Below are 11,136 nucleotides of genomic sequence, written 5' to 3'. Positions count from 1 at the left end.
CCGGATTGACTATGAGGATCACAAGAACTACAATGGTGCTCCTGGAGCTGTTTGGGGGGGGGGGAGGAACTAGCTCTCCTCTTCCTTTGCATGTGTGTGTGTGGTATGAATGAGTCGACCCTCTGCATGGAGGGCTCCCGTGGGATCTTATAGCCCGACCTCCTAGGGTACAATGGTAAACTAAGGTGGGCGGGTCCCTGTTGTCATCGTCGCAGCGTCTTCGTGGGGTCTGCCGACTGCAGGACCCACCGGTAGGACGTCACGGTGGCACGTCGTCCGCCGCGTCACGGAATGGTTGGAACAATGCCAAGCTGCGTTGACGTTGGTCGCCAGGGTCAGCGCGGAGGGGGGGGGGACTATAGCCATGCTTCCCTTGGTCAACGCTGAGTCCCGCACTGTAGCCCCACTTCCCCCAGTCAGTGCTGAGGGGGGCACTGTAGCCACGCTTCCCCCGGTCAGCGCTGAGGGGCGCACTGTAGCCATGCTCTCTCCATTGTGGGGAGCGGTCTTATCGTATGAGCAGATGGGACGGGAGGTGACTCACCGTCTTCCCGGCTCGGGCGTGGCGCCATGCCCAGCCAACCTCCTTAGCCATGGAGCCGGCTGGAGGTCCAGCCGGCCTGAGGGGCGCTTGCCGCCCTGATGTTTTGAAAATTGCTAAATGTCGCTTTGCCTACATGGGGGTCATCCCCCCAACAATATTGCTCATCCATGCCTCCTTAACAGTGAGGCGACAAGGAGCACGTGGTGGTCGATATAAGCTGTGTTGGCGAGACCCCTCCTGCCCCGTACATGAATTGCTGGTGGATATGCTTGACATCCCGAAAAACGGCATGTGCTTAGGGATTAGAATCTGACCACTCATTGAGGAGGGCAAGATCCTCCTGCGCATCCTCCTCCGTGTCACGGCGATCCCACTCCTCCTCCTCAGCGATGTTGGTGGCATCTTCTGCCGCTTCCTCCTCGTTGAGCAGTCCTTTCTCTTCCTCCGAGAGCAAAACCTTTTTTGATTGAAGGGGAACTGACATGGTGAAAGAGGAGAGGAAGAGGATCTATGTGAGGCATGGATGGTGGAAATGGAGAGAAAGATGGACGACCTTTTAATTCCAGCAGGCGGAGGGAAATCATGGTCGGAAGGGCGCAGTCAATTGGGCATGCGGCGTCCACCATTAATTGACTCGCTTCCTGATGCGATGGGCGTCGGCCGCTTGCGCCATTGGCAGGGAGAGGAGGTGGACCATATGGGAGGATGAGGAGGAGGTGAAACTTCCTCTTGTGGTTGTCGGATGGCGCGCCCTCCAAAAACCAAGCCCCACAACCTTCAAATTAGGAGGCCCGCGAGCTCGATATAGAGCGTCTTTCATAAATTCCAATGCTATGAGGTCGGATAACGACTCTGCTAGAGCGGTCTTATCGGTTAAAATCGTCATATTGATGATCTTATTTTTTACGCGCTGGGGTGGGGTGGGGGTGCTATATTGGTGCTTATTATGATGGTTAGGCTGTTTTGGCGACTCAGCTGGAGAGTTGATCCAAGAAACACAATAAACGTTGATGTCCATTTACGCTGGCGAGCACTTGGTTCGGAGTACGCAATGATGCACTGAGCTAACAAACTTATTTTTTCTCTCTAAAAAAAACTTATTTTTATTTTGGTTGTCTCTTGCAAGTGGCGGCCAATCGATCCATGACAGGTTCCTTTCATGGATAAAAAAACATAGGAGTGTATAACAAATTTATACAAATATAATTTCGGTTACCAGCGTGTACGTACCGCCAATTGATGGGCAAAAACAGAATGCAGGAAAATAAGTGTTTAGATTTGTCACCAGGCTGGAGACGAGGAACATGAGTACGGTCATTTGATGTCATTGTCACCCAGGAAAAACGACATGCGGCGCGAAAAAAAGAAAACAAAAAGGAACTCAAACTTCAAGTAATGTCCTTACAACTCCAAGGAAACAAAAATATCACGAACCAGATGTGCCTCCCATCCTGACCATCTCTGTCCATATCACGCTGTCTGCTGACCTTGCTCTGCGCCAGTAGTAAGAAAGAACTAAAGCAGAGATCTCCCTCTGCTTTCTAGAGAAACCTGCGTAGAGATTTATGGTGTGGAAAAGATGCATATCAAATCTGCATTGCCAGCTCGATGGCTCCGTGCTGGCCACAGAATCTGTTTGATTTGGTCAACAATTCTCTTGTTTGAGGTGTCACGGGTTGTTCCTTTGCATTGACGCGAGATGGCGATTTCTGGTCAGGCTCTCACCATCAAAGGAATCAACCGGACTACTCTCTCTCAAGTCCACACAAATCATCAGTCGTGCCAATGATACTGACCGTGCGTTGCGTGTCTAACATTTTGTTTGAACAATCGAACCAAAGAGAAAATGATCTACAAGTCCAAATGATCAAAGATATGTGCATAGACAGTACTACAATTTCGGCCCCCGCACCTATGAACTGACGACCACTTGCACTACTTCAGTAAACACAGAGCAACATGATAACTTTGCTACACATTCCCATTCCCACTAACCAACACACCCAAAGAAAACACCAGAAAATGTTCACACCAAGGGACTCAAAACACTTGCACATGGCACATGTAAACCTAAACGAAACGGCTACGGAAACTATAAGTCTATAACACAGCTCACACCAAGTTAACGAAAATCACAGGAGCAACTAGTAGGGAGTTTGGTGTTTCATTCAGGCGTCGGCGGAGAGCTGGCGCTTCTGCTTGGACAGCTTGGCCTGCAGCTTGTCGAGCTTGGCGCTCATGCTCTTGTGCTGCTCGCTCACCGACCCCTCCTGGGTGCTGCAAATCTGCGGCTTCATCTTCAGGCTGAACCGCCTCGGGACATGGGACGCCCACCCTCCTCCTCCGCCGCCGCCCTTGCCGCCGCCGCCGCGCCCCAGCTTCTCGATCTCCTGCCGCATGCCCGAGCACTCCTTCTCCAGCTCCGCCAGCCGCATCCTCATGTTGTCCATGCCCACCTTCAGCACCTGGTTCTCCCTCACGGCCGCCGACCACCCCCCGGCCTCGCCGGACATCGCCACCCCGCCGCTCCGCAGCGGCCTGGACGACCCTTCCAGGTTGTCCGACACCAGCAGGCACCCCGCGATCGACGTCCTCAGCTGCAGCTGCTCGAAGAAGAGGACCTGCACCACCACGCGCAGCGGCAGCCTCTCGTTCTGCGCCGCGTGGGTGCACGCCTCCAGGGACAGCTTCTGGCAGTCCATCAGCCGGCATAGCTGCTCCCGCTCAGCTTCTGACAGCCAGGAATGTGCCTGCAAGCAACACAAAATCAAAATGATGTCATGCAGATGCAGATAGAAGTGAATGTCCAATTTCTTTTCTGAAGACAAAATGCTAATTAGCTGTTCCAAACAAAGATCAAAGCAGGATGAAAGATCTACCTTCAAGTACACATCGATGGCACGGTAGAGGCCATCATCTAGTGGCCGGGCATACTCGGGCAAAGCAGATGCCAGAGCTTGGAACTTCGGAGGTTTCAGATTGACGTCCGGTGCAACCTCTGCTAGATAGCCATCAAGTAGCTTAGCAACAGCAGTGATCGGTATCATGGAAGGGGACGCCATCATGTCATCGATGCACGGGGAGCAACCGCCGTTGGCTTGGTCCATTGCCAGAAAGTGCTCAAGAATCCTGTGCACGCACTCCACATTGTACAGTGTTTCCATGGTGTAAGAGTAGTTTGGCAGCAGTAGATCTTCCAGACTGGCCTGGTCAAGCTGCATGCCGACGCGCTTCTCTAAGTTGGCAATGCAGGTGGAGCTGGCCTTCAGAATCATGGATGTTTTAAGCAGCCCGAGCAAGAGTTTTGTAGGCACCAAACCCTTCTGAACAGGCAATAGTCTGTCGATCTCCTCAAGCAAGTTCCTCTGTTCCACATCAGAAAGAGTACCAGCCAGGGGCATTGTTCCCATGCTATTGCGCCTACTGAGCCCTGGGATATACTTCCGCGCATAGTATGCCAAAGAACCAGCGATGATCTCAGGCCGTATGCGTCGAGACTCCATGCCAGATAGCAATCTCTTGTACATTGGAAAACTCAATGATGAAACATCATCATACCACCAGTCTGAACTGAAGTTTCTGGGCCTGGCACCGGTGCTGATCCCATTCCACAGTACACTGCCTCCAGGGCTTTGCATGAGGCCATGTTCCCTTATCGGCCAGCCAAACAGGTTCGGATCAGTGGTTGCTTTCGATGCTAACGACTCGATGCATCTCTTCACAATTTGAAGATCTTCAGCATGAGGGAGGAGGTCATCGCAGGTTTCGAGGGCCTTCAAAGAATCTTTCCAGTTACGAAGCACCACCTGGTTAAGGAACATTTCTGTCTGTGCAATCAGGTTGTCATCAGATATTTCTTCAGTCATCTGGAGATGCTCAGAGGCACAACGCAGGTGGACAACATTTGAAGAAGAAAGTTCTATTTTCACTCCATAGCAGAATCTTGCCACCATCTCAAATGATTTTGCACCCCCTGGGATATCATTTAGTTTGATGATGCACTCTTCCTGGTCTGAACTCTCCTCGATCAGCTGTTCAAGAACGGCACTTTTGGAAAGTAAAGGGAACTGCAAAGAGGATAGACAACATTAAGAAGAAAAGCAGTCAGCGTATAGTGACAAAGTAAGAAAATTCAGTAGAAATGCATGAATGACCACTGGAGAAAGTTAACAATGTCATGTGCATTTTTGTTAAAGATGAAATGTTGCCACAAATTAATTCTCCAAAAATGAGTGATTAAGATTTTTTTTTTCAACACAATCACCAGTTGCTTATCCTTCTTAATAAAGACAACATATATTCCTATAAATCCACAGGTAGTTCCTTGCAGACCTATAATAGACAATGCTTGCATGTCACGAGAGACTAATAAAGTTTGTTAGTCCACCTTGATGCTTTGAACTACTACATTCTTTTTAATACCAAAAGCTTCAAATAACTTTCTTCCGGGGCATTCTTGTAATAACAAGTAATACAGTAGCTGTTTCTAGCGCCATAGAGGGCGAAATAATTTACAGACACTAACAAGAAATGCGTATTACCTTATGAAGGTGGAAAAACATATCCCCAACCTCCACAGTAACATCACTGGGCAGTCCTGTTGTGCAGAACCTAGAAGGTTCAAAAGCAGAAGAAAAAGTCAACATCATTATATCAGACCGTATTTAAATACAAAACTTCACAGAGCAAATTTGAAACATATATATATCCACGGTAATGGTCCCTTTGATCTGATGCCACAAACAGTGGTGCTAACGGTGGTTGATTTCATGAAACAGGGGAAGCCTGAGCTATCCACTTAAAACAAATCCAAAACTGCTCCCTACTAAATAATTACATGTTGGTTGCATCGTCCTCTATAAATGAGGAAGGGAAGGATGGCATCCCGCTGCCAACCAGTGTGATGTGGATCCATGAAAAACTGCAGGCGACCCCCACCGGCCACCACGAACTGATTGCAGAGGCGGTCAACTGCAATCAACTGTGCATATTTGTGGGTACAAATACAATAAGTGCATAACACCCCACCATGCTTCAATGGTGGAACTGTGTCTAGCATGTGCGATGGGGCACCAAAGCAGGGGAACAATACCGCAGGTCTTCCCTGATTTCGTGAGAAGTATTCCTCATCAACAAGTGTGTCGGTAACAAAACGGAATTTCAAATTCCGGCTCACGCCTTCTTTTCAACATTTTTTTCTGGCAACTGGCATAACATTTGAAACTAATGTTTTGAACCCTGAATTTTCTTTCATAATCAACCGTGGCAAGCAAGGAGGAGCAAGTAAACCTACTCTGCTAAACGAATCCCATCGTATTGCAATTGAAAATAGGTGAGTATGAAATCAGTGGCCTATATTATATACAAACAAAACTCCAGACAGAGCTCAAGGAGAGCGGTGTACAGCGAAGCCGTGCAGTCCAGCCAAACAAGTTAAAGACTAGCTTGTGAATTATGGCACCTCCAGACAGAGCTCAACAAAATTCGCACCAATTTGAGCAGAAACCCCAAGAACGCCAACCAACTACTCTTGTCCTACTTTCTCCCCTAAATTCTTTCTTTCAGGTTTCAGCTAGCAGCAAAAGAAGAGCAGGAACAATACAACAGGGTCCAATTCTTTCTATCCGGGCAAGGGAGAGCGAGCATGTGTATGTACCACAGAAATCAAAGCTAAATTAACACAGAGAAGAACAAAGGGCTAACAGGGAAGAAGAGAGCAATGAGGCAAGAAACTTACCACGCCTGCCCCTGCCTTCTGAAGGCGTCGGGCTTTGATCCCAGCTTGACCGACGCCGACGCGGACATCCCGGACGACGATGGTCAACCGGCCTCCCCAAAAGAAGGCTGCGCGAGTAGGAGTCGAGCGCAGAAGAAGAAGCCCCAACCGCCGCCAGTCCACCACTCCAGAGCTCAGGCCATGGCCTGGTCTGCCTCTCCCTCTCGCTCTCTCGCTGCCGCCGGAAGCAGCTCCCCGCGAAAGAAAGACAGGGCAGGGCAGGGTCAGCGATACATGGTATGGTTGGAGTTGGAGACCCTTTTGGCGACGGGCCTGCTGCTGATCCAACCACTCCTCCTCCAATAAACCAAGCGGGGGTTGCAGAAAGAGGAGCACCAATTCAATTGAAGCAGTTGATGGTGGGCGCCGGCGCCGGGGGGATCACCTCGCAATGGGGGTCGGGAGAGCAGGCGAGTAGTTGGGTTGGGGGAGGTGAAGGTGGAGGTGAAGGTGAAGGTGGGCTCTCTCTCTCCCTCCTTGAAGACGGCAGTTTCTATTGTGTCTTCACCCTCCCCTGCCCCCCTCTCTCTTTCTCTGCTTAACTGCTTTTGTGGGTGATTAAGAAGGTCTCGGGAGGTTTGATTAGGGGGAGAGCGGATGCAGTTGGCGCTGTTCTTTTCTACCACTAATAGTAGTTTTTTAGGCTCGTGGTCACAGGGACAGCGCCATGACTGGGTGTACAAGAGCGAGATCTTTTTTCTTTTTCTGGTGGCAATTCATTGCCAACTCGACATTGTTTTGCTGTTGCAAGGAGAAAGAAAAAGGAATCGGGTCAATTGGTTGGTAGGCGTCAAACGGAACGGCCAGACGACAGGGGAAGGGGACAAGGCAGCAGGTCAACTAATGGTTGCTTATTACTCCTGTCAATCAATTATTTGGTCGACATGGGGAAATAGATACCGCGGCCTGCAGAATCGCACGGCTGGCTCCCATCGAGTGCAGCGGAAACGGTGGGAAATAAATTAGAGCAGGAATCTATCTATACTTGTGTGGTAGAAAATGGAAAATGTAATGTAATGGCGCAAATATCCATCCCAAAGCTCGGAGTAGCAGTAGTAATATTTTGGGAAGGCGTTTTAGTATGTTCCAGCAAAAAAGAAGTGTTTCTTTTTCTGGGAAATACAGCAAGGTGCATCCCATCTGGGAAGAGCGTGGGTTGTTGGCGCGGGAGTTATTATTTACTGATGAGGAGGGCATTAAAGGCTCTGGAAATCTTGGGCTGCGTGTACAGAGATTCTCTGGACGGGAGAGAGCGGGTTGTGCCAGTACAGCCCGGCAAACGTTTGTTTATCCATGCATTTTAGCCACCGCTTTGTCCTCTTGACCTCAATGTATTTCCGGACGTCCGTAGCATTTTCAAATCTAGCCTCTAGGTAGGGGTGCCCTCCACTTCTAGGGTTGCAGACTTGTAACTGTGGGATGCAAATCCTTTTTTTAAGGCTGGTCATAGTGGGAGTAACATAGGTAGTAACATAGATGCCACATAAGCAAAAATGATGATGTGGCAAGTAGTTAATGAGGAGAGAGGCAAATAGAGTAACATAATATGTTATCATCACATAGCGGTTTCCAATGCATAATGAGTCTACAAAGTAATAAATGAAGGCAACTATGTTACCACACCTATGACACTACCCACTATAAAGATAGTAACATAGACTAGTAACATATGTATGTTACTAGTCTAAGTTACTCCCCACTATGACCAGCCTAACAAACCTTTGGAGGCGCAAATCGAATCGTCGTAGTATATCTCATACTACTCCTACGAGTACTATTTTGTTTTGAGAAAAAGAATGGAAGCCTGGGCTACCGGCAAATGCTGTTCTCGATTGGTGGCGCATGGCTTTAACCTTACGTAGTCGGTGGTGTACGTACGTGCCTGGAGAAAACCCAAACCACCTTGATGTGATGGGAGTAAAATAAACAGGTGGCTTGTTTGGGGGCTAGCGTGGCAGTTGCGTGGTGCTTGCGTGTACGTGCAGGTGCCGCCGCTGTTTGCCGCGCCCTGATAGATGCACAATGAAGGTCAACTCGTTGGGACTAGCTCGATTCGTGGATGTTGGATATTAATCCGTTTATTATGGTTTTGCACTTGTGATATTCCCAATATGCGAATCGATCATCCAAACGTAGTCTAGCATTGAACACACACTAGACCATGATGGCGCGTTGCCGCACCCATATATTACCCATATAATAAGGGTTGGAAGAGTACAAATTCATAATAACTCTAAATAATTTTGTTTTCTATAAATATAAAATGGAAAAATATGAAAATTAAATACAAACTAAGATCATCTTTTGTCTTTGAAGCACAATAACGAACTAAGCTTTTTGGATCAACAAAACATTGCACCGGTACTTGTTCTTCAAAGAATAATACTTAACTCAAGTTAGCTAATTGCAGAGGAAAATAAATTAACACAAATTACTTTAGCAAACTGACGATTAAAGGGCGCTACATGATATGTAATGTTCAGATCGGTGAATAATATTTTTGCAACTTTGTATGGTCATTTAAAGTTACATGTATCCTGATATTTAAAATACATGATCCAAAGCCACGAATTTAATTCTTCATGATAATGACCTTGCACCAGCAAACGTTCTACCTCCATGTCATCGGAGTTAACAGCAAGAAACGTCTAGCAGTAAGCCATGTCTCAGGTTTAGGGTTAATTTATTTTCCTCTGAGCATCCTGGACATAATCCAGTTTCACATTTGAAGCAGCTATAAAAGAAACCTTTAACATCTCGCATGATTGCTCTAGCATAATTCTAGAAATGATTTCATCAAAAGAGGCATCTATATTGAGCTCAGCAAACACAGGTGAGGGCACCCTCCACCCAATCCTTTTAAGTTTTTGTTGTATATACAGAACCTTGGGAAAATTTAGACACCAAGGCGTTTATGGTCATCACTGTCCAGCTCAGGAATGAACTAAAACTTACATCAAACTTACACCAAGGCGTTTGTACATACACGCAGTAGGGAGAAATTTCTACTGTTTGCATGAAAACAAATTGGCTGAAACCTCTGCGTATTTCTTATTTTACTATACATGGCATCAAGTATCTGATTTACCTCCAGAACATGCTGCAAAATAGTGATTGAAGATGCATACTTGCTACCACTTACATTATTTTAAGAACATGCTTGGCTTTTTTTTTATCTTTGCTTTGCCGAGCCAATTTATCTCATCTCCTTCAATTCCCTAAAAACAATATAGCACACTAATCATGCCCCAGTAAGTGGTCAGAGATGAAACATCATGCATATTAAGAACGGGCATTACCCTATGAAGAGCACAAAGTGCTTACAGAAAGTGTTGAGCTTCACAATCATTTGAAAACGCTAAGTGCTATATGTGTGCGCACACACACCGCACAGACTACCTTTTAACATCACCTTGATGACAACATGGAAGTTTAGAGGGAAGGGAGCGCCTATTGCCACAATACATGATCAGACCAAAATCTCGGACCAAATCAGTGTTCCTTTTTCAAGTACTCTTCATTCAACAAAAAATATTTACCAAGCTTTTGAGAGAATATTGGTTCATGGCCAAGCTGGGTATGGATCCAATCCATGAGCTACTTGACTTTATTGTGTCATGTATGCCTCATATATGCCTGTATGTATGTACCTGATTCAATACTTATTCAAATTCAATATGCAATGCTGAAATTCACCGTGCATGCAATATAATGAAAGGGATACCTTCAGTTAGAGGATTTGGAAGAATGTCAATTCGTTGTCCAAAAAGATAAACAGAAGAAGTTGCTCCATATGCCATTGTTATACGAAGCTATGCTCCCTCGGATTCCAGAACTGCCCCCTTGACAGAATAATCCATCAAGATACAAAAATTCCCAAACAGAATAAAGATTACGAACCCAATTGTAGTGATGGATTAAGACAATACCGTCTAACTGTAGACATCCTGTGTAGCAGGATGAGCACACATAGTAACATGGCACGGATAGTAACCTGACAGTTAGCCATTGGAGCGGCAAGGAACAACCCAGCCCATCGGAAACGACCTCGAATCTGTCAACTCTGAGCACCTTCAATTCAGTTGGGAGTAAAGAAAACATCATCAATAATAGAAATTCTGAAATTTGATGGAGGAAGATTGGGGGAAGAGGGAACAGAGAAGATGAGGTATGAAACAGAGAAGATGCATGATATTCGCAAAAAAGAAGAAGAAGAAAAAAACAGAGAAGATGAGGTATCAACCTGCCGAAGTAAGGAGGAGGTGGGAAGGAACAAGAGGATTGTCGAGACTATATGGATGCCAGTGGGGTATTATAAGAGCACGGATCGAATGGTATAACTGACCTGGGCACATCGATTGCCATTAAGTTAGTAGAAACGGACGCCGGCAAGTGGGTAAATCAATTGCATTAAGGTCCGCATCATTGATGATTTCTATCTCCGATGACTGAATCGCCAGGCGACGTTTCGTTTCGCTGTCCCGTCATTGCTCCACGGCATCGCATCGCAAGAACCAGACATGGCCTCTCCCGCCCGGCCAGGCATAGGTCGCTCGCCTCGTAAAGATCAGTTCGCCCGCCCACGAGATCGACGATTGCGAACAACCTTTTTTTCCCCTTGCGAAGAGTCGTTGCCGAACACACGGGACGGGAGGCTGTGTTCTGATTTTTTTTCTATTTTTTCCGAGGAACCTGTGTTCTCATTTTTTAAAATGCACCTGTGTTCTGATATATTTTCTGTTTCGTCGACCTCCTGGTCGGCCCACGCGCCACCGTTCACCAACATGCCACACCAAAGGCCCAGCAGGCCCAAATA

The 11,136-nt window shown here is 47.0% G+C and overlaps 1 protein-coding gene and 1 long non-coding RNA gene across 2 annotated transcripts; both read right to left on the bottom strand.

The window, feature by feature from the left end:
* Window positions 1-2,391: 2,391 nt before the first annotated feature.
* Window positions 2,392-6,993, bottom strand: LOC123113204 (BTB/POZ domain-containing protein At1g30440). Its single transcript, XM_044534379.1, has 4 exons — window positions 6,282-6,993; window positions 5,086-5,155; window positions 3,424-4,611; window positions 2,392-3,294 (listed from the first exon to the last, which is right to left on the bottom strand). Exons 1-4 carry the CDS (start codon window positions 6,347-6,349, stop codon window positions 2,713-2,715), a joined length of 1,908 nt encoding a protein of 635 aa, XP_044390314.1. The 5' UTR covers window positions 6,350-6,993; the 3' UTR covers window positions 2,392-2,712.
* A 2,089-nt stretch (window positions 6,994-9,082) lies between these two features.
* On the bottom strand, window positions 9,083-10,388 carry LOC123116922 (uncharacterized). Its single transcript, XR_006457232.1, has 3 exons — window positions 10,250-10,388; window positions 10,045-10,155; window positions 9,083-9,956 (listed from the first exon to the last, which is right to left on the bottom strand). It is a non-coding gene; the product is annotated as an uncharacterized lncRNA (long non-coding RNA).
* Window positions 10,389-11,136: the final 748 nt, after the last annotated feature.

Source organism: Triticum aestivum, chromosome 5B (assembly GCF_018294505.1).
Source record: "Triticum aestivum cultivar Chinese Spring chromosome 5B, IWGSC CS RefSeq v2.1, whole genome shotgun sequence".
NCBI lineage: Eukaryota > Viridiplantae > Streptophyta > Magnoliopsida > Poales > Poaceae > Triticum > Triticum aestivum.
This window is presented reverse-complemented; position numbering and strand designations above follow the sequence as displayed.